Below are 23,583 nucleotides of genomic sequence, written 5' to 3' on the forward strand. Positions count from 1 at the left end.
CCCAGCAAGTGTCTCGTGCTCATCCCAGGCACTGAGAGGCAGGCGGCTGTCAGGGTTGGGTAGCCGAGCCACAATTTTCTCGTCTCCCCTCCAAACCAGACAGGGCACGATGCGCGCACTCGTGTCTGTCCCCCATCTTTAGCCGGAAAATTATAAGAAAACCAGAGCTAGATTAGACACGGAATCGGTTACTGGAAAAAGCTAACTACTGCATGAAATGTACATCTAAATGGCAATGCCTAGATGTTGAAGGAGATTTCTGTTGAATACAGTATTTCACCTTATACCTTTTTTTTATTGCCCATTTCCTGGACATAAATGATATTAGAAGCCTATATGGATGGATGGATGTCTGTACTAACCAAACACAGGAGACAGACTGCTCCGTTGTTCCCGTCTCTAACCACTCTTCTAAAATGAAATGTGGAATAATGTGCTACTGTATATTTAGAAACTTTCCCCTCTTTTACCTAGGTACTGAAATGTGTAATTGCCATTTGAAGTATGCCAATTAGTCATGCGAATAAGTTAATTATATTTTCATATTTACTGTAGTGCCCACAATTGTGACTGTTGGTAAAACAAACAGGAAATCAGACTTACATCCTGTGTAAGCGAGACAGAATGATGCACTGTTTATAAAACTCCATTCTGCAAATATCTGTGCTAAAATTTCTACAACCTATATCAGGTTGTTGGGCTAGGATGTGAAATGCAATAGAACATAGCAAGCACAAAAGCATCTGATATGAAACATAGCCAGGTTTATATTTAAAACTACCACTACTTTAGTTATCAGTGTATAAACTACATTGTATGTATTTATGCAATGGTAGCCTAACAATGTTTCAGTTCTCTGCCTCAATGTATACCTCATAACAACAGATGCTTAAGGAGTCCTTTCAACCCCTATACAGACTTTACACAATGGCAGACATAAGTTAAATCTGGTCTATGTATGATTTATACCCAAGTACAGGTATTCACAAATCGGACACAAAACTCAAAATATATTTATAGGGCCCTCTTGTGGCTATAAATGAGAACCATAACTTGAACATCCACACGTCACCTTTCACAGAGATTTGGTACACAAAAAGAGCTGTCACTATGCTGTAGAAATAAGACAATTTTATTGTTAAGTTGAAACATATTGAGTGGAATGCAGGGGCTTGCACAGCCTCCCTCTCAAATAAAGACACAGCGACAAACTTTAAAGAATGAGGGAAGGTTGCCACCCTTGACCATCTGTCAGGCACGTTTCATATCACTGGACTAGGAGGGACATGTCACTGAGGACCATAGATGGGGTGGTGTGGACAACGTGCTAGTAAACCAAAGATTATTCTGCAGAGGATCCAACCTTGCAATCAAGTAGGGGGAGTGCAGTGCTGGGACTCTATGGCAATCAAACTGGGTGGATTTTAGGAAAGCCAGCTGTGAGAGGACATTTGACAGGCCATCTCTGCACAATAGACTCAGTCAAAGGGATGGGTTGATTCAGAGTCATATTTAGAATATATGGCTCTGGGTAGATTAGTTCAGATAATTTGTTTGTACGAGGTAATTTAAAAGATATGAGTGGAAAAACAAGGGTGCTTTGGATCCCAAACTACTTTGGTATATAGCAGCAGTCTCTTATTCACCCATGGAAGTTTGTGCTTGGCTAAGATTAATGTAATGCAGTTCATTAAATAGCTTGTCCTCTAAGATCAATAAATGCCCAGGATTGTGATTGCTGTGGTGGTTACAATAGTGCTAAAATGTTCCATCTTTCTCATGACATTCCGAACAGCTCTTTCCCTAAATTAACATAATTACAACTTCTTCATATCACAGGCCCCTCAGTCACTGCTCTGAATTTGCCAGACAAATCCAATATAATTGATTGCAGCACCGATGTTGTATTTTTGACAGAACTTACTATATGTAGTTTACCATAGATCAAGCCTCTGGCTCCCTCTTCCCCACACTTCAGAACCTTTTCATGGACCTTTACACACTCCCAAGCCGCAATTATTTCACCCGTCCATAGTTAGTGAGAGGAGAGTGTTCGAAGGTGGAGGACCCCCATCCCTTCATCCTCTCCTCTACCCACTAGCCACCCCCCCCTCCTCCATGGCCCATGCATTGGCTGGTCACAGGGACGGGTGGTTAGGTCAGGGTGTGTGGGTCTCACTGGGGCAGCTGGAGGAGTGTGCCCTGGCCGGCGGGCAGGTAGGTGACGTTGCGGGAGCGGGACAGCTGGAAGGCGATGTCCTCGGCAGCCTCCAGCTTACGCAGCTCTACCAGGCCGTCTCCAGCCACCTCCAGGGAGTTAGCGATAAGCAGGGCGGCCTGGGAGTCACCCTCCGCTGAGATGATGGCTGCCTGTTTCTGTTGCTCGGCCTGGTGAAGTAGAGAAGAAATACACTGTTGACTCCTATTCATCCTTTATAAGAGGTGTGCAAGGTCAGAATCACTTGGTTGTTAAGGGTCACTTCCAGCTATAAGTGTATTAAATGCATGCCTTGTATTCTTGTCACCTTACAGAATAAATCTCTGTCAATGTCTCAAACTCTTTCTCCTTACCTTCTCCACGACGAACCTGGCCCGCTCGGCCTCCTGCTGAGCCACCTGCTTCATCTCAACAGCCTCTGTGAACTCCTTACCGAACGTCAAGTGTGTCTGTGGAAGAAGGAACATGAGGTCAATTAACACGTACAAGTGATGACCAGGCCCACAGAGTAAAACGCTCGCTTCCTTGCTTATTATAACGATAAAATCAAACATTTGTGCACAAATATGTTCTCACATGTTAGCATTATTCAACATTGTAAATCAAGGGAATTAGTCGTTTTGAGTGTATTATTCCTTCAAACAACAACAGCTTACCAGTGAGACGTCATCTAGGATCAGGCCGAAGGTGTTGGCTCTTTCTGTCAGGTCGTCACTGACCTGCCGAGACACCAGCTCTCTCTGGGTGATGAGCTCACCGGCATCAAACCGGGCCTGTGAGGCACACACACAAACCCACCCATATATACACATAAAGACGCAAGAAAATAACAGGATAGCATAGACTTCACTGCAACCCAATGCCACTCAGACTTTTTTTGGGACAAGGCCTCAGACGTGGAAACGCAAAAGTCTGTTTTTAGGCCAAACACCAGGGTAAAACCTTATAATGGCAATGCAGCATTAGTCTAACACTCACAACCACGGACTTGAGGACCTCTGTGGTGATGGATGGCAGTACCCTCTCGTCGTAGTCCTCTCCGATGCTGGTGAAGATGCGTGGGAGCTGGCTAGTCACCGGCCGGAAGAGGATACGCAGTGTGATGTTTACATTCTGCAGATCTGTGGGGTGGGGAGAGAGAATTAAGACTTTACAAAAACTACAAGAGGACAGTTGAAGAAGTAAAAAAAGGAAAATGCTCTTGGATAGAGCTTGAAATGAAACGACAGAAAGATAGGTAGGTAAAAGCTTTTAGTATACCAGAGAAAGACTAAGTGTGGAGGCTATTGTGCAGGTCCTCGTGACTCATGTTAGTTACCTTTGCTGCCTGTGATGACAGGCACGTTGCGTGGACGAGAACGGCAGTCAAAGATGATAGGCTTCTGTACCCAGGGAATGAGGAAGTGGGTTCCCTCGCCAACTACGGCATCTTGCACTCCCCGGAACCTGTCGAATATAACTGCCCGATGACCTGCATCAACTGAAACGTGAAGAAATTTTAGGCCAATTCAGGTTGGTAGTGTTATGGAATTCACAACATTAAGCCTTAGTTAGATATGTTGTTCAGAATTTCTAGTATTGCATCCAGGTGTTTCCATAGCCTCCACTGAGATCAAGATCAATTGATCCATTTACAGAGGTCAATGTCTCACCATTGAAGAGGGCTGAGTTCACAACACCTCCACCAATAGCGAGTGCCAGCCCCAACTTCCCGATGGATTCAAATAGTTTCGCCATGTCTGCAGCCCTGAAAAAAAAGAATGAAATACTATAACGAGCTATTCATTGATAGATACATTTATTTTCATTTCTATGTGAGTTCACCAGATAAAACTTTAGTTCTTAATTATATAATTGAGTATGTGGTATAATACATCTACATGTAGGTAAGTACATTTACGTCATTTAGCAGACGCTCTTATCCAGAGCTACATACACATTGGTGCATTCACCTTATGATAGCAAGTGGGACAACCACTTTACAATTTATATATACACTTTTTTTTTTGGGGGGGGGGGGGGGGGGGGGGGTAGAAGGATTACTTTTATACTATCCCAGGTATTCCTTAAAGAGGTAGGGTTTCAAGTGTATCCGGAAGGTGGTCAGTGACTCCGCTGTCCTGGCGTCGTGAAGTAGCTACTAAAGCTATCCAAATAAACGTGTTGTTCGTCTTTCCAGAGCTCTGAGTTATTCCCTTCTGACGTGATGGCCTTGGTTTGTCAATGATGCCAAAGCTGCATTAGCCACACTAGCTAGCCAAGCAAGCAGACCTTGCAACAAAAACGATTAAGACTATATTTAACTAACTGTGTGAATTGAAACATAAAACACGCAATGTCACACCTGGACCTGTCATGCCAAGCGATAGCTCTAGATCAGGGTAACAAACACTATCATGACAATCTGTAGTTAAGTTAACGTTACATGCTCACGCAGCGACGTGAACTTGCAAATCGGTCGCTCGTTTCCATGTTACTCATTGCGTACCTTCCCGGTTTACTGAATAATTACCCACATAACTAGTCACACACCATTACAATAGCAATATCTGACTATTAGGGAGTTTTGTTAATTATATATTGATACATGTATATGGTCAGAACTAATTAAATGAGCACTCACCTACTGTTTTGTCAGTTATGTCTATGACCTCCACCGGAGCCGATGTTAGAACGCATGAATTTTCCTTTCTGCAGAGCACGCGCATCAACTTCTAACAAACTCCTCTCTGATTGGATAAATAGTGCTCCGGGACTTGTGTATCCATGCAATCCATTGGCTAGTGAGAATATCGCTGAGCATTCTGGTTGCCGAAGTTCACCAACTATGATAATAGTTAAATTATGATATAATTAAGCAATAAAGCACGAGGGGGTGTGGTATATGGCTGAACTTAAGCACGACGCAACGCGAAGTGCCTGGATACAGCCCGTGGCCGTGGTATATTGGCCATATACCACAAACCCCCGAGGTGCCTTATTAAGCAATAATGCCCGAGGATGTGTGGTATATGGTTACCAATGGTTACGAATGTAATTTGAGAAGAACAAATTAATGTTTTGTCATACCCCATGGTATACTGTCTGATATATCATGGCTGTCAGCATTCAGGGCTCGGACAACCCAGTTTATAATTGCTATTATAAACTGTTACGTTTATAATTGCTATTATAAACTGGTTACCAACCTAATTAGAACAGTAAAAATAAATGTTTTGTATCCATGGTATACTGTCTGATATACCACGGCATTCAGCCAATCAGCATTCAGGGCTCGAATCACCCAGTTTATAATGATAATTAGATATTTCTGTCATTTTAAAATGTATGCACTCACTAACTGTAAGACGCTCTGGATAAGAGCGTCTGCTAAATTACTAAAATGTTAAATGTAAATTTGAACAGGGTTGAATCAGTTTCTAAACCCTGAGACGCAACATCGCGAGACTTCCAGGAACGCTTGCGAAACAGACCATGCAGACCAGGCCGGGGTTTGGGGTTTGAGAAGTCAATGAGAGAAGTGAAAAAATATTCATTAGTTGTTAATTTTCTCAAAATCTAAAGGCACAACCTATATATGAGCCAATGTCTTAATTAGTTGAACATGTTATTACTCCAACCTCCAAACTGACAAACTAACACGTTTTTTTCCGTCAAAAACAACTTTATATCGAATAAGTGACTTTCAGTTCATGGTTTGCACATGCGCAGTTCAGCGAGAGACAACCCGTTTGACCCAATGAAGTGTTTCTGCGCATGAGCTAAGCTAGCCAACGTCGCCATGACATCGCCTACAACTATGATTCTATTGGAGAAGCAGTTTCAGCCTATCTTCATACTGTACTGTCTTTGGTTGAATTAATCCTCTCTTTGGCGAGAATAATGCCTAGGCATATGTTTGACTGTTTCTTCTTAATTTTTCAAATTTTGAGAGGTTAGTGAGACATATTATGAAAATAAAGTTGAACCTACTGTATATCATTTCAGAACGTTCAGTGGCTGGCTTCACACACACACACACACACACACACACGTTTTGTTCACACACACACACACACATACACGTTTTGTTCACACACGCACAGACACACACGTTTTGTTGAAAGACAAATGTATCTCATTATTGGACAATTCTAATCTAGGCCTTGAATTGACCAATGCATTGATTCATTTTTGGACCTGTGAACCAGGCCTTAATTTTATTTATTTTTTATTTCACCTTTATTTAACCAGGTAGGCCAGTTTAGAACTAGTCCTCATTTACAACTGCGACCTGACCAAGATAAAGCAAAGCAGTGTGATAAAAACAACAACAACACAGAGTTACACATGGGATAAACAAAAACATACAGTCAATAACACAATAGAATATATATATATACAGTGTGTGCAAATGTAGTAAGTTATGGAGGTAAGGCAATAAATAGGCCATAGTGCAAAATAATTACAATTTAGTATTAACACTGGAGTGATAGATGTGCAGAAGATGATGTGCAAATAGAGATACTGGGGTGCAAATGAGCAAAATAAATAACAATATGGGAATGAGGTAGTTGGGTGGGCTAATTACAGATGGGCTGTGTACAGGTGCAGTGATCGGTAAACTGCTCTGACAACTGATGCTTAAAGTTAGTGAGGGAGATAAGAGTCTCCAGCTTCAGAGATTTTTGCAGTTCGTTCCAGTCATTAGCAGCAGAGAGCTGGAAATGTGGCGGCCAAAGGAGGTGTTGGCTTTGGGGATGACCAGTGAGATGTACCTGCTGGAACGCATACTAGTGTTGCTATGGTGACCAATGAGCTAAAATAAGGCAGGGATTTGCCTAGCAGTGATTTATAGATGACCTGGAGCCAGTGGGTTTGGCGACGAATATGTAGTGAGGGCCAGCCAACAAGAGCGTACAGGTCACAATGGTGGGTAGTATATGGGGCTTTGGTGACAAAAAGGATGGCACTGTGATAGACTACATCCAATTTGCTGAGTAGAGTGTTCGAGGCTATTTTGTAAATGACATCGCCGAAGTCAAGGATCGGTAGGATAGTCAGTTTTACGAGGGCATGTTTGGCAGCATGAGTGAATGAGGCTTTGTTGCGAAATAGGAAGCCGATTCTAGATTTAACTTTGGATTGGAGATGCTTAATGTGAGTCTGGAAGGAGAGTTTACAGTCTAACCAGACACCTAGGTATTTGTAGTTGTCCACAAATTCTAAGTCAGACCCGCCGAGAGTAGTGATTCTAGTCGGGCGGGCGGGTGCAAGCGGCGTTCGATTGAAGAGCATGCATTTAGTTTTACTAGCGTTTAAGAGCAGTTGGAGGCTACGGAAGGAGTGTTGTATGGCATTGAAGCTCGTTTGGAGGTTTGTTAACACAGTGTCCAATGAAGGGCCAGATGTATACAACATGGTGTCGCAGAGCAACATCATTGATATACACAGAGAATAGAGTCTGCCCGAGAATTGAACCCTGTGGCACCCACATAGAGACTGCCAGAGGTCCAGATAACAGGCCCTCCGATTTGACACATTGAACTCTATCTGAGAAGTAGGTGGTGAACCAGGCGAGGCAGTCATTTGTGAAACCAAGGCTATTTAGTCTGCCAATAAGAATGCGGTGATTGACAGAGTCGAAAGCCTTGGCCAGGTCAATGAAGACGGCTGCACAGTACTGTGGCTGAGGTGCACCCATGACCAGATTGCATAGCGGAGAAGGTACGGTGGGATTCGAAATGGTCGGTGATCTGTTTGTTAACTTGGCTTTCAAATACTTTCGAAAGGCAGGGCAGGATGGATATAGGTCTGTAACAGTTAGGATCTAGAGTGTCACCCCCTTTGAAGAGGGGGATGACCGCGGCAGCTTTCCAATCTCTGGGGATCTCAGATGATAAGAAAGAGAGGTTGAACAGGCTAGTAATAAGGGTTGCTACAATTTCGGCGGCTACTTTTAGAAAGAAAGGGTCCAGATTGTCTAGCCCAGTTGATTTGTAGGCGTCCAGATTTTGCAGCTCTTTCAGAACATCAGCTATCTGAATTTGGGTGAAGGAGAAGCAGGGGGGTGCAGAGCTGGTGGCCGGGGTAGGGGCAGCCAGGTGGAAAGCATGGACAGCCGTAGCAAAATGCTTATTGAAATTCTCGATTATCGTAGATTTATCGTTGGTGACAGTGTTTCCTAGCCTCAGTGCAGTGGGCAGCTGGGAGGAGGTGCTCTTATTCTCCATGGACTTTACAGTGTCCCAAAACCTTTTGGAGTTAGTGCTACAGGATGCAAATTTCTGTTTGAAAAAGCTAGCCTTTGCTTTCCTAACTGATTGTGTAGATTGGTTCCTGACTTCCCTGAAAAGTTGCATATTGCGGGGGCTGTTCGATGCTAATGCAGTACGCCACAGGATGTTTTGTGCTGGTCAAGGGCAGTCAACTCTGGGGTGAACCAGGGGCTGTTCTCAGTTCTGCATTTTTTGAATGGGGCATGCTTATTTAAGATGGAGAGGAAAGCACTTTTAAAGAACAACCAGGCATCCTCTACAGACGGAATGAGGTCAATATCCATCCAGGATACCCGGGCCAGGTCAATTAGAAAGGCCTGCTCGCTGAAGTGTTTTAGGGAGCGTTTGACCGCGGACCCATTATGGACGCATGCAATGAGGCAGTGATCGCTGAGATCCTGGTTGAAGACAGCGGAGGTGTATTTAGAGGGTAAATTAGTCAGGATGATATCTATGAGGGTGCCCATGTTTACGGATTTAGGGTTGTACGGATTTAGGGTTGTACCTGGTAGGTTCCTTGATAATTTGTGTGAGATTGAGGGCATCTAGTTTAGATTGTAGGACGGCCGGGGTGTTAAGCATATCCCAGTTTAGGTCACCAAGCAGTACGAACTCTGAGGATAGATGGGGGGCAATCAATTCACATATGGTGTCCAGGGCACAGCTGGGGGTTGAGGGGGGTCTGTAGCAAGCGGCAACAGTGATATACTTATTTCTGGAAAGGTAGATTTTTAGAAGTAGAAGCTCAAACTGTTTGGGCTCAGACCTGGATAGTATGATAGAGCTCTGCAGCCTATCTCTTACGTTCGCCCCCTGGCGTTTGAAATGAAGAACAACAACAATCTTAAACCTCCAGTTCCTACTCATACAGTTTCACTTTCCATCCATGTTCTGAACAACATACGTCCTCGTCTTTAGTGCGAGACGAGAGAAATGAGAGGCTTCTAAACAGGTGAGGTAAGGATATTTGCGTTGATGTCGTTGTGAAAAAAGGCAATGCCTTTAAGAGATCTACTTTGAGGTCATTTTAGATTGTGTCGTTTGTGCACTTCCTTGAAGTTTAATTTTCTCAGTCTCAGCAGTCTGCACACTTATCCATTCCTTTGATTTTCACAGATTTTGTGATTTGATGGTCAAAGTGATCGTCTCTTTTCTAGAGCAGGGAAGGGAATGGATAACTATGCGCACTAATCTTTCTGAAACAGTGGATTAATGTGATATGAAGCACATCGTGCCAACTGGTCGATTGCTCTTTGTGGACCCCATTTGAACTTCAAGTAGTCAGTGCGCATGTCATGTGAACAGTTAGCACATCTCTCTTTACAGTATACTATCAACATCAACAGTATCTCAAGCTGTTTCCATAGCATTGACCTCCGTTGACACAGCAGTTGAATAAAAAAACGTTTCTGTTGATTATGTTGATGAAGTTTCGTGGCAACGTCCAGCACAGGGTGTAATTTGATCAAATATCCAGATAACCCCCACAAAAAATAGTTATGTTGGCCTATTACATGGCAATAACAAATGTATTGACAATTTATGATCAGTGGTTATGGTTGAAGGGAGACTTGGCTTGGTATACCCACCTATGTATTCCTCCTGTATGTCAGTAGCCCAGTTTTGCCCAGCAGATGGCGGAGCAGTGCAGGACAGTGAGGGTGAGTGGCCTGCCCACTGATATAAAGGAGGACCGGCTGACAGACAAGCTATACATCCACTTCCTGAGGGCCAGGAATGGAGGAGGGGAAATAGCATCTGCCACCATTGTCAAGGCAACACCCGGCTCTGCCCTCATCACCTTTGAGGACATTGGAGGTGTGTGTGTGTGTGGACGTGTTTAACTATTCTTGTGGGGATCAGAAGTCCCCACAACAATAGTTTAAAAAAATGTTTGGGGACCAACTGGGGACATTTTGTTAGTCCCCACAAGGTCAAATGCTAGAATTATGTTAAGGGTTAGGGTTACGAGCTAGGTTTAGGGTTAGGGTTAAGGTTAGGGAAAATAGGATTTTGAATGGGACTGAATTGTGTGTCCCCACAAGGTTAGCTGTACAAGACTGTGTGTGTGTGTGTGTGTGTGTGGCTGTGCATATAATGTGTCTGAGGCTCCTGGGAGGGGTGGGGTGCATAGGGCATGGAATGTGAATGATGAATTGGTAGAGAGAAGAGATCAGGAGACTGGAGACTTGATGGTGATAAATGGACTGTTTCACCATAACATAGAGGCATAAAGTAACAACTACAGTACATCGTTGCCACTGCTAAGTTCCTTATCAATAGATTTCCATCTGGCTCGTTGACCATAGCCACTCTTTTTAAACTTCATTTTGCATCCATTTGCAAATTAACTATGAAATGCAAGGTATAATGCTTCATGGCCTGTCACCATCGATTAACTGTGAGCTCGGGTGTTGGCATACATTTCAATGGAGAGGCCAGGAGCAGGAGTGCTTAGTAAGGGTGTTTCTCTGACTGAGATTGATTTAGCTTTTGTACTCTGGTGACCCCACACAGTGGCAAGGAGCGTGCTTCAACATGGCCGACACATTCTGAAGGTGGACGGGAAGAAGTATGAACTCACCTTGAGTGAACCTCACAAAGACCTGGACCCAAATAAGGTATGTTGTTGACACAATAATGGGAAGTGACACATTTTATTTAGACTTACATGTTCTCCCTCTTTCTCCCCCCCTCCCTCTCCCATTCAGGTCATCTTGAGCATGTCTGTTACAGTGGACTACAGCCAGCTACCTGGAGGAAAGGCAGCAGTGACCAGCCTTGACAGGAGTCATGATGTCCAGATCCACTATAACAACCCAGAGCAGCTCTGCACCCTGCAGGGCCTCTACTCCCAGGTCCAGGCTGCACTGGCCCAAATACTGGGGCTCCCTGGGGCCCTGGCCTCCACAGATACACCCCCACCTGGGGCCAATGGTGTTCTGGGAGTCCCTACTAGAGGCACTAGGGACCAAGCGAAGAGGACTCATACCCAGGAGCCAACAGACCATCACAGGAGAGGTGATGAGCAGAGAGAACGAACAGAGCAGGCCATGGGTCTATTCTCAGGTGATCTAGGCTCAGGCCCACATATGGACTTTACGTCTGGAGGTCAGGGCAGGGAAGGGGAGGGGACAGCCCAGGCAGAGGGGGGTGCTGTGGGTCTGTGTCTGTCTGAGGAACCCCCTATGGTGGAAGAGGACCTCTCCCTGATCATGGATGCAGACATGTTCCTCTACCTGCAGAGGCACTGTGGAGAGGAGTACCAGGAGATCCTCACCCATCATGGGGTAGAGGTGGTGGAGGTGACCGCTGAGGGGGTGACCACCCTGTTCCTACAGAGAGTACCCAGGGCGGGGGACATTGGGCAGGAGCTGGAGCGTCTGAGGGGGGCTCGTGGGGACTTGAGCCGGCTCTATCAGGAGAACGAGGCCAGGCTCCGGCGAGCCCAGCTGCCCAAGAGCGTCCTCTTTCCCAGGGGAGGCCTGTCCAAGGCCATGGAGAGCCTGCGGGTCAGGCTGCCCAAGCTGCTGCTCAGTGAGGATGACAGGAACGTCTACATAGTTGGCAACAGCAGCGATGTGTCCGAAGCCAAACAGTTCCTCCTCCTGGGGGAGAGAGAGGAGGCGGTGGAGGATGTAGCCAGCTTGTTACGATCTCCCTCATCCACATCTGGTTCCTCCAAGCCAGGGGAAGAGGAGAGACTCACACCCACAGCAGGAACACCCCTGGACGCAAGGATAGATAAGCTGCTAAAGCAATATGAGACAGAGAGAAGGACAGAGGGGGCCCGAGGGTATAAGTTTGCCCCCCGCTTCAAGGCATTAGGGCCGGCTGGGCTAGGGACCAGACCTAGGGACACAGTGACGGTAGGGGACCCATCTCCAAGTTTACGACCAGGCCTTGGACCCATGTTAGGCCATGACCTGTTTGGCTTAGACAGAGCAGGGTCAGGTGTTGGGGGACTCCCCAGGCCAGGTACACAGAGTAGTGGAGAGGATATCCTGTTCATGAGAGGTGACCCCCTGTTCACCCCCTCCTCTATGGAGGATGGACTCTTCCTGAGCTCAATACCAAGAGACCTTAGGCAGCAGGGTGAGACAGCCCCATTAATCTCAACTCTGAACACCTTGTCAGGGGGCAGCACCATCCCCACCACCATCTCATCCTCCGGGTCAGGGTCCACCCTAAAGCGGGCCAGTAGTTTCTCGGGGCGGGCCAGGTCCAAGGTCCAGGACCCAGGACAAAGTGAGGCTGAGAAAGCCACAAACAGAGCCAGGCGGTCCAATAGCTTGGACAGGAGAAATGCCTACCGTGCAGAGCTAACCATTTCCATGGTGATATGGAATTACATGAAGGAGGCCTACGCCACTCGTATACAGGACATGACCTCTGACCTGCAGATGAGGGAGAGCCAATCAGACAAAAGCAGTGACATCACTGTCGTCCTTAGTGGAGCAGAGTCATCTGTGGTGAGCACCTGTCAGTTGGAGATGCAGAAGCTGGTTGCCATGTTGAAGACAGACTTCTGTTTGCAGGAGTTGCGTCTGGCTGAGTTAGGCTTGTCCGACCCAGCGGATGAGACTTTAGAAATGTGCTGTGCTGAGGTGAGGCAACGGTTCAAGAAGGTCTCCATCCAGACGATGAGAGATAGTGTATTTCTGATCGGCCCCAAGCAGCTGTGCTCTCAAGTTGGGGCAGCACTGAGGGAGGTATTCCCTGGAGAGACAGGCCAGAGGGGGGGACAAGAGGACTTCTCTGTCCCCTCTACCTCCACTTTGAATCAGTCCAGTCCATCTCAGGTGAATGGGGTCCAGAACTCCACACAGTTTCAGACCAATAGCCTTCAGCGGATGTCTGAGACTCAGAGAGGAGGAGAGGAGGGGCCTGGTGCCAGCAGGGAGGAGAAGAAAAACATCCTAAGGCGTGATTCTTCCAAGAGGACGAGAAACAGCGAATCGGAACACAAGAACACAGTTGTGAGCCAATCACCAGCGAGGAAAGACCCTGTCATAAAGGAGAAAGTGGAGAGGGGAGGGACCATAGAGGCAGACGGGAGCAAGAGTGACACATTTCTCAGCCATTCAGCGATAGGCAACAGAGGAAGGCCGGGAGCAGTGAATGGTGGCGGGTCAATGTTCCCATCAACATCAGCAGCACATACCAATCAAGACATGGTCACGCCCCCAAAAGAAAGCAACCTGAGATCCAGAGTGACCCAGAAGGACAACAGCAGACAGTCTAGTGGAGCAGAGAACCAGGAAAGGTCAGGGTCAGGGGGAGCTCTCACACGCCATGGCCCGGGAAGGTCTAGTCTGTCTGGGGCATGGACACAGATCTGTGTGTGTGGGGAGAGTGGGCCGTCATTGAAGAGGACAGGGTGTGGGGTGACCCTGTGCCCACAGTGCCTTCTCAAAGTCCACGTCCAATGCAGGGTTTGCCCCAAGGCTGAGGTGGCAGTTCCACAGGGCATCCAGGGTAACATGAACTACTCTGAGATGCCCTTCAGCCTGCCAGGCCATGGCAGAGACACCGCCGTTAAAATCACCTACTGCATCCCAGATGGCATTCAAGGGGTAAGGGCAGGACTTCTCTACCACGCTATCTGATGGGACAATTACATTTGACATTTTAAATGTGTCATGTCATTCATGTGTTATTTTTTGTAACTGGCAAAAGCACTCTTGGCGTTATTAAATCAGCTTATATTAAAATGTTAAGTCTAAGTAACCCTTGTCAGTAATTGCTTGCTTTGCATTTCTAATTTCTGTCATGTTTAACTCCTAACACTGTCTGGTGGCTATTACAATCTTGAACACACTCCATTATCTGCCACATTTCCCTCTCCTGTTGTAGGAGGGCCACCCCTCGCCTGGCTCTGCGTTTCGGGGGGGAGTATTTGAGGCCTACCTTCCCCTATGTGAGAGGACCAGGAAACTCCTACCGCGGCTGGAGAAAGCCTTCAGGCTAGGCCTCACCTTCACTGTGACGGGCAGGGAGCCAGCGGCCAGGGTCAGCTGGGACAGCATCCCCCACAAGACCAGCCTGCAGGGGGGCAAGTCTGGGTGAGTACTGGGGTCACAGTACCCATTAGTGGCTCTCGACTGAAATAGCAACAGTAAAGAGCAGAAAGTCAGGGGTCAATGTTATGTGCTGTTCATTTTATTACCTAGTCTGTGTCCCAAATAGCACCCTATTCCTTTATAGTGTACTACTTTTGGGAATATGGTGCCATTTAGGATGTAACCTATGTAAGAAAAGCCCTATAGAGCTCTGGTCAAAAGCAGTGCACTATATAGAGATTAGGGTGCCATTTGAGATATACTCTATAATGTTCTTTTGTGTCCACTCAGGAATGGTTATCCAGACTCCACCTATCTGAGTCGCCTGTCTGAAGTACTGAGGGCTAATGGGATTGAGGAGGCACCTGCCAAGTCTCAAGACACAAACAAAACCTGACAAGGATAGCCTTATCTATGTTTTTATAAAGGTGTTTGTTTCTATCCCGTTTTGTAAGAATTTAATCTGTATGGGAATGTCTTTTGCACTGTGTACGTAGAAATCTTGAACGCTTGTGTGAGTTTGTATAATAATAATAAGCCAATGAGATAAGTAATTTTGGTTCTTAGAGTTTTATAGTTGTACTGTTGTTCATGCTTAATCAGGACCTACTGATTTACACAGACATTTTACGGATGATAGTAACAGGATATACTGAAAAAGTATTTGAGCTACTATTTTTATTGGACCAATATTAGTCCTGGCAGCTATTGTTTATTTCATCTTGCTGGATGCTTTACTGTGTTTTGAATCTCTAGAGATTTCTGACAGTGAACATTCCCATCTTTATCTTACTGTAACCGCGTTCAGTCCATATCTTTTCTGTCCTCCCACAGCTGATAGCATTCACATTCATTATGTAAACACACTCAAAACATGAGCCATAAAATATCAAGTAATTGCAGTTCCATATTGTTTCCTCACAGTAACATCCTAATAACGCATTAACAAAGCCACAGCTCCAGGTCAATTCTTTTTTTCCGTTATGCTTTTTTATTAGTCCTGGAAAACATGTAAGGCATATGGTAACATTACACACTGAAGCATTACAAGCTCTAGAGCCCATACTGTGGACAGCATTGCACCACGTATTCAGTAAACCCAGAGTCAAGCACAGAAGCAGCATCAATTCAAAGGGTTTAAAAAACAAAGTGGAGACAACTTAGTAGAAGAGTGGAAAACAACACTATAGAGAGAAGGAGAGAAGGAATGAAAAGCTAGCAAACAAATCAACCTGTAGGTAGAGTAGTTGTCTCACAGTAAACCATGTGTGGAAACTGAGCTGTCTGGACGGAAAGTGACAATGGACCTGTTTTTCTGAAGCGTTCCTATTGATGGGTTAATGTGCATCTTGTTATGAGGCTGACTTGACAGTGCCAGATGGGGAAGAGCAGGGGGGCTGGGAGTGGGTATGAGTGCAGTGAGGAGAGGCGAGGGGAGGGGGGCTGGAGCAGGTATAGGTGCAGTGATTTGGCTGCTGTTGGCACCATGATGAAGAGGGTGGAAAGGGTAAGGGACTCCCTCTGCACAGAGCCACTACTGAACTATACAGTGGAAGGAATAGTGAACTATACACTCATGCCTTTTTTCCTGGTCACCTACACACAGATTCTAGTGTCCTGTACATATTGTAACAAACCTAGCCAAATGCACCAGACACTCACAGCATTTCTACAAAGTTGTGGAATATGTTGGTAGTTGGCACATAGCAACAGTTTTTAGTGATTGCTAATGAAGAGCCAGAGACAGCCAGAAGCGGTTGGGTTATTTTCTTTTAGGGAAGGGTGTGGGGTGGATGGGTGGGGGCTGAATGGCTCTGGATGTGGCAATAATCTCCAGACTGTCTGGGATTATCTTTCTAACTAGGAATACACTCCACCAAGCACTGAGATTGACATGAGACTGGAAAGGAGAACGGTATAGTGTGTGTGAGGCAGAGAAACAAAAAACAAATGTACTCATGAGGTGGATGCAAAGGTAGTTATTTCTGATCAAGAGTAAAGTAAGCTGTTTGGAATGACCTGTGAGAAACCATATGAAACAGTGATATTAAATTTTTTACATTTTAGTCATTTAGCAGACACTCTTATCCAGAGCGACTTACAGTTACATATTACGACTGCAAATCAAAGGAAACCTGTTTTTTACTCCCAGAAACAATCAGCACGTTACCTAGAACAATATAGCTGGGCGCTGTGATGTTTTCCAATGCACGAAATGCCCTAGTTTCTTGAAGGATCATCTCTGGTTTTAGAGCTCTTGCATAAGAATGTGTGTCTGGCTGGAAAATCAATTCAAGCTGACATACAACGTAGATTCACCAAGCTGGAAAAGCAATCGGGTGCTAGGGGTTGGGAGGAGTGGGTTAGGGCTCAGGCACAGCCAACAACAGATTCATCCTCCCCTCTCTGACACCCAGTTACACCCCTGGCCCTAGCCACTCACAACACCCAGCCACCCGTGTGCTGCAGCTGAGTTCATCTAAGAGACATTTTGGTTCAATCAAACAGGAAGAAAAACATTGTATCAAATGGCATATAATCTCTGCACCACATACCATTGGATGCAAGCAATTTAATTCCAGATGTTAATGTGATGTGTGTGTATGGAGAGGGGAGAGGGCGGGGCTTTGGCTAACTGATAATTGACTAGAATCAAAGAGCTCGAGGTGCAATAGAGGATAGTGGAATGTCTGAGACAAACAGGTCGTATGTGAACTGGGATCGGCTTTAGGGCGGATATATTGCGTCTGGGACAGGCCAGGCCTGAGCTGAGATCAGAGGTAGAGCTGGGTTTCCATCGGTGCAGCTGTGCCGTATGGCCTCGCTATGACATCCCCTACACAGCTATCTGTGTGGACACATCTGCTACCTCACTCTCTCTTTTCCCATACAAACCATTTGGAATCAGGCTAAGAGAAACAAAGAAAATGGAGTATGGTGGTGTTCACAAAGCTAAACTAGAGAGAGGAGGATGAAAGAAATGCTCCATGATTCAATGATTCATCTGGTCATGTATATTTTTGAATGGATCTGTTTTATTTATCTTTTTTTGTTTTTTTTGGTTGCAATTCTAAGAGGATTTTAGTTTGTGTGCTGTGCTGTGCAGCCTAATCGTCCATGCACCTTGTCCATGCACTCTTCACTGGGATGGAGTTATGGAGATTATATGGTATGGTTGTAAACGCATAGGCCTATCGACTGATGTGGGATCAGTTTGTTTTAGTAGATGTCTGAGGCCTGATAATACTCTGTTTTTCACTGATCTGAGATCAGCACAGTGAAGAGTTTGGATATGGAGGGAGGTGCCACTCAACGCGGTAGTGTGTGTGTGTGTGTGTGTGTGTGTGTGTGTGTGTGTTAGGATCGAGGCACGAGAGCAAGACCCCAACCAATCAGAAACAACTAGAACCTTTTGTAAACTGTAGCAAAATTCTATCAGCACCCATAAGCATTTGGAACAGAAATCATACACAGATTAACACATCTTTGTGGTTTTGTTCTTCTACAAGGTCATAGGAAAAGTATCCAGAAATGTTTTTTTCTTCTCTTTTTCATTGAACGCACCGTTGTAGTCAAGGCATTGACAGAGGAGTACATTCAGTTTGGCACAAACAGAAAGGCTCATCACATTGAAAAGGAATGTAGTTAGGCAGGTCCCTGCGTAAAGAGTATGAACTTTGAACTTTAAACCCCTTGGAAAACAAAACAAAAAAACATAGGTAAAACAAACTAAAATAACATATTAAGTAAAACATCCTTTTACTGAAGCATTAGCTTCTCACATGGCATTCTGAAAACAGAAGCACCGTCCACAGGTTCACAGAAGGAGCCCAGCAGATCAGAACAGAACACTAACCAGAGCCTGACAGAACACAGTCACTCCCCACACTGGCATGGCACTCACACTCCATCCCAGCCCCACTGCTGTCCCCGCTACACCGGGTTTTCACTTTCGCAGCCCTGGATGAATTAATGGTTTGATTTGAACTGCCACCCAGGGTAGAGGAGGAGATCTGTGTTTGTGTTTTGCGTGCATGCAAAAGTGTCACTTTTCAGCAGATACAGTATGGTCTCTGAGTGGGGAAGGAGCGGAGTCGATTCAGAGCCAGTGGGACTGGAGTGGGACTGCCATGCCTGGAAGTGCATTACGATCAGCGAGCGGAGTACCAACTGTCCTCTTAACATTGGCCTCATCAGAGAGGGGTAGAGAGAGAGAAAGAGAGAAAGAGAGGATTAGAGCTAGACAGCTGTGAAGCAGATAGAGAGTGCAAGGAAGGGGAGGTTGTAATGGCGGTGAGGAGGGGCAGGTGGGAGTCTTTTTTTAACCTGACAAACGTCCTGAGGACACACACATCTTCACACACAATGACTGACACACAACATGAGGGAGGCCACTCATCCTAACACAACAACTTCTTACAAAGTCACTAGTCACCATCTGAGACTCTTCACCAATGGTCCGACTCACAGACAGACAGGCAGGCAGGCAGACAGGCAGGCAAGTGTGTGAAGAGCATGGATTCTCACATCTTTCCAAAGGGGATAGTAGTGGGGTTTTTTTGAAGTCCGTACTGCAGGACTCCTGCTCATAACAGGTTTAGCTTCTGTCCATGGTTTATTATAGACAATTAATATCTGACGTAAGAAGAAATATCAGATGAATTCAATATAATTTAGAGGAGGTCAAAAACAAAACCCTGCTTAATTGATACAAAGGAGTCCCCTATAATCACCTTCTGAAAACCAGTCTTGCTGTTCTACATTATGTCCACAAGGGGCAGCAGTGCATTCTTATGGGAGAGGCCAATTATTGATTGTGGCCCTTGGTGTGCCACCACCACACAGACTATATGGGATTTAAATGTCCTGATAATATACTGATACAAATATAAATATTTCTGGAGTGTAGTAACTAGGATGTTAACCTGATTTTACTGCTCTGTACTACAGCTTTAATACTAAAGCCTGGGTTTCATTAGACACTTTACAGCTCTATAATACTGCTCACTCACTCACTCCCTCCAGATAGAGAGAGAAATAGACCACAACGCCATCTCTGACGAGCCTGGTGCCTGTTGCTATGCCGACCACAGAGAGAGCGAGAGAAAGAGATGGAGAAAGGAGAGAAAGGAGAAGGGGAGGGACGGGTGAGAATGCACGCCAGCAGGAGTTGTTTTACTCCCCTGTTCCAGATCAGGGCGAACGACAGGCGGTCACTGTGAAAGGAGTGGAATGCCATTGAATGTCAGGGCAGGATCAGGGAGGGACAGGGTCTGATATCAAGGAACTGGGTGGCATTCACTCTATTTTACTCAGTTCAAATGTCTAAGTGTCTCTACACAACACTGCCTCTTTGACCACATCGTCCTGTGTGTGTGTGTTTGTGCGCTTTGTTTGAAGATAAACACATTTCTCTCCTAATTGGCACTGTGCACTGCTTGCCAACAGTTGGTTCATTAGAAACTATAGAGCACCAAAACTAAGCACTGATTTCTCCCTTCCTATTTAATACTGGACCAAATGGCTCATTAATTCTCTGTCTGGAGCTTCATCCTGTCACACACTTTTGTCTGGTCTCTAGTGTGTCACCTCTAGGATTATGGGATATGTAGTGTGGGCTCAGCTGTGAGGTGGGAGCTGTGTGATACTAGAAGTGCCATGGCATTTAAGGGATGTGCCACTACCCTCTCTTTATATACATAAATAAAGAGTGGGTAGTGGCTATTGACTGGGGAGTTCTGTAACCACTGGCCTTGGAGTCAAGCATCACACAGCCATGCAAACATCTCCAGGGGAGCTGACAGCCAATCACAGACAAGCAAACACTGACTGACTCATGCACAGTGACATAACAAAGCACTGGACCGTATGTGAGATGGTGGGTGGGTGTGGTTCTGTCTGTCTGTCTGTCTGTGGGTTTATACCATAGGGAGAGGGGGAGGGTAGGGGGAATTCAGTAGAGGGAGAGGGGAGGTAGGAGAGGTGGCAGGTGGAAGTCAGCGCAGGGCAATCTAGCACAGTGGGAGTCGACATGGAGAGGGGCATGGAGGGAGGAGGGGCACTGTGTGAGTTGGAATGGGTCGAACTATCGTTGTCAAGGCAACAGTGATGCGCCCCAGGCCTGGGCATTATACCCACACCGTCCCTCTGTGTCTCTCTCTCTCTCTCTCTCTGACTCTCTCTCTCTGGGGTCTCAATAGGGAACACCTTTAGACTGTTATGCCATGAGTCAAAGGAGAGCGTATAGTAGTGGTCATTTTCCCATTGTGGCGAGGTGAGGGCGGGAGCTGTTTTGTGAGATCGGCTATCGTTAAGGTGCACTGGGGATGAGGGGGCGTGAGGGATTCAGAAATAAAGTGACCCATGCTTGAGTGGTGGAGGAGAGAGAGAGGGGAGGGGGGGGTATAGGCCCAGGCCTGAGTATTCGCTGTCAGAGTGGACTGGGGAGGGGAGGGGTCTGAGAGATGATGGTAGGGATGACAGATTGACTGCTGTGCAATGAGTCTGTAAAGCCCACCCCCATCCCCCGCTCTACCAACTCCAACCCACACACACCACTCCTCCCTTTCCCTCCCCCACCACATTTCCCCTGCCCTGTCACCCCCTCCCAAACCAAACCCCTGCTCCCAGAACGAGCTCCCCGATGGTCTGTCTGCCTGACTATCTATCCATCCATCAATCCATCCATCCATCCCTCCCTCACTCTCACTTCTCCTCCTTCTTCTCCTCCTTCTTCTCCTCCTTTTTCTCCTCCTCCTCCTTCTTCAGCTCGTCCTTCTTCTTCTCTTCTTTCTTGTCCTCCTTCTTGGAGTCATCCTTCTTCTTCTCCTCTTTCTTCTTGTCCTCCTTTTTCTTGTCCTCCTTCTTCTCCTCTTTCTTAGGCTCCTCCTTCTTCTCCTCCTCTGGCATAGGCTCAGTGATGAGGATCACCTTGCCGATGTTGTTTCTCTCCTGCATTCTCCGCATGGCATCGCCCACCTGGATAGAGAAGCAGAGGCAGAGAGAGAGAGACATGAAAGAATGATGGATAGTGGGAGAGGGGGAGGGAGAGTAGATATCCATCTATCATCATTTGTCCAGGACTGTTGGTTTGTCTTTCACACAAACATGCATACATAGCCACATAAAACACACACACACACACACTCAATTCCTCTCCAAACCCTTAGAAGAAGATGATGCCAGGCACCGCAAGCATAAATTGCCCAGCCTATCACTCCTTAAACATAAACTACAGGCAAGTATCAGCACGTGGGAGAGTGAAGTTTGTAAAAACTTTAGTGGCAGGATGTATTAATAACTGAGAGAAAGGGAGAACGATGGAGAGGGAAAGGTAGTGTGCCTGAGTCAGTGATTGACGGACAGAAAGCAAGAGCCAAAGCTTTATATGGAGAATCATGTAGATTGAGAGAAAGAGAGAAGGAAAACTTGTGGAATTATTAATCAGTATTCTGTGTTTAAACACCATTATGAAAAATGTAAATGCATTGCTAAATTATACATTTATTTTCATTTGAAGGTACTTCAGTTTAAAACGGTCTATGCCATCCCCATATGTTTAATTAAACCACAGGATAGATACCATATAGGGTCTCATTGAGAGCTGGACAATTTATTGATCATGTCACATTACCATTATTGACTGGCTGGTTCCTAGGTGCCTGTCACAGTGTCACGTCAGAGGCCGGTCCCCAGGGTTGTGCCACAGCCAGTGTTGATTGACCCATAGGTTTCTTACTGTCCTGCCTACCTGTCAATCATAGTGACAAAGGGCCAGTCCTAGACAGGCCAGCCCCACCCTATACTGACCTGCCTAATGTCTGCCTATGTCTCTCCATCAGAGGAGGCTGGTGGGAGGAGCTATAGAAGGACGTGTTCATTGTAATGGCTGGAATGGAAAAATGGAATGGAGTCAAACGTGGTTTCATTTTTACATTTTAGTCATATAGCAGACGCTCTTATCCAGAGCGACTTACAGTTAGTGAGTGCATACATTTTTCATACTGGCCCCCCGTGGAAATCAAACCTACAACCCTAGCGTTGCAAACGCCATGCTTTACCAACGGAGCTACACAGGTTTCCATATGTTTAATGTGTTTGATACCGTTTCATTTAATCCATTCCAGCCATTACAACGAGCCCGTCCTCCTCTAGCTCCTCCTACCAGCCTCCTCTGCTCTCCACCTCTCCCTTCTACCCCCCATTCACGCCAGCCCGGCGCAGGCAGGCAGGCAGACCACCTAACGACCAATGCCACGGCAACAGAGGGCCATCTCCTAGCAACCCAAAGACTGAGACACACACACACAGGCATGGGAGAAGGGGAGTCATGTCAGAGTTAAAGAGGGAGAGGAAGAGAGGGAGGGAGCAACTGGTGATATTCAGATGGACAGAACGCTTAAAGATGCAGTTCGGGATCGTAAGCACTTACACATTTTTACATATTGAACGAATTGGAATTCGTAACATATCATACGAATTGCCAAAAAATGCAATATACAGTGGGGAGAACAAGTATTTGATACACTGCCGATTTTGCAGGTTTTCCTACTTACAAAGCATGTAGAGGTCTGTAATCTTTATCATAGGTACACTTAAACTGTGAGAGACGGAATCTAAAACAAAAATCCAGAAAATCACATTGTATGATTTTTAAGTAATTAATTTGCATTTTATTGCATGACATAAGTATTTGATACATCAGAAAAGCAGAACTTAATATTTGGTACAGAAACCTTTGTTTGCAATTACAGAGATCATACGTTTCCTGTAGGTCTTGACCAGGTTTGCACACACTGCAGCAGGGATTTTGGCCCACTCCTCCATACAGACCTTCTCCAGATCCTTCAGGTTTCGGGGCTGTCGCTGGGCAATACGGACTTTCAGCTCCCTCCAAAGATTTTCTATTGGGTTCAGGTCTGGAGACTGGCTAGGCCACTCCAGGACCTTGAGATGCTTCTTACGGAGCCACTCCTTAGTTGCCCTGGCTGTGTGTTTCGGGTCGTTGTCATGCTGGAAGACCCAGCCACGACCCATCTTCAATGCT

The 23,583-nt window shown here is 45.9% G+C and overlaps 3 protein-coding genes across 7 annotated transcripts in view; 1 reads left to right on the plus strand and 2 right to left on the minus strand.

Moving 5' to 3' along the window:
• Positions 1-1,116: 1,116 nt before the first annotated feature.
• Positions 1,117-4,927, minus strand: LOC311104269 (prohibitin 1). 2 transcript variants are annotated; one of them, XM_084146057.1, is made up of 7 exons: positions 4,846-4,927; positions 3,871-3,965; positions 3,537-3,698; positions 3,197-3,339; positions 2,875-2,991; positions 2,572-2,667; positions 1,117-2,388 (listed from the first exon to the last, which is right to left on the minus strand). In XM_084146057.1, exons 2-7 carry the CDS (start codon positions 3,953-3,955, stop codon positions 2,176-2,178), a joined length of 816 nt encoding a protein of 271 aa, XP_084002183.1. In that variant the 5' UTR covers positions 3,956-3,965; positions 4,846-4,927; the 3' UTR covers positions 1,117-2,175. The 2 variants fall into 2 exon arrangements, with proteins under 2 accessions (XP_084002183.1, XP_084002182.1); XM_084146056.1 differs by having other exon boundaries at positions 4,842-4,927.
• Positions 4,928-9,340: 4,413 nt separating this feature from the next.
• Positions 9,341-15,439, plus strand: LOC311104264 (uncharacterized protein). Of its 4 annotated transcripts, none has more exons than XM_084146048.1 (6): positions 9,341-9,427; positions 10,089-10,293; positions 10,993-11,096; positions 11,187-14,051; positions 14,332-14,540; positions 14,829-15,439. In XM_084146048.1, exons 2-6 carry the CDS (start codon positions 10,110-10,112, stop codon positions 14,932-14,934), a joined length of 3,468 nt encoding a protein of 1,155 aa, XP_084002174.1. In that variant the 5' UTR covers positions 9,341-9,427; positions 10,089-10,109; the 3' UTR covers positions 14,935-15,439. The 4 variants fall into 4 exon arrangements, with proteins under 4 accessions (XP_084002174.1, XP_084002172.1, XP_084002173.1 ...); XM_084146046.1 differs by having other exon boundaries at positions 9,351-9,427; positions 10,092-10,293; XM_084146047.1 differs by having other exon boundaries at positions 9,380-9,432.
• A 5,766-nt stretch (positions 15,440-21,205) lies between these two features.
• Positions 21,206-23,583, minus strand: part of LOC311104267 (synaptic vesicle membrane protein VAT-1 homolog) — a 48,204-nt gene continuing 45,826 nt past the window's right edge. The window contains exon 6 of the mRNA XM_084146054.1: positions 21,206-21,515. Coding sequence (XP_084002180.1) covers positions 21,243-21,515 — 273 coding nt within the window. The 3' untranslated portion in view covers positions 21,206-21,242. The remainder of the gene's footprint in view (positions 21,516-23,583) is intronic.

Source organism: Coregonus lavaretus (assembly GCF_964263955.1).
Source record: "Coregonus lavaretus genome assembly, chromosome: 28".
Classification (NCBI taxonomy): Eukaryota; Metazoa; Chordata; class Actinopteri; order Salmoniformes; family Salmonidae; genus Coregonus; species Coregonus lavaretus.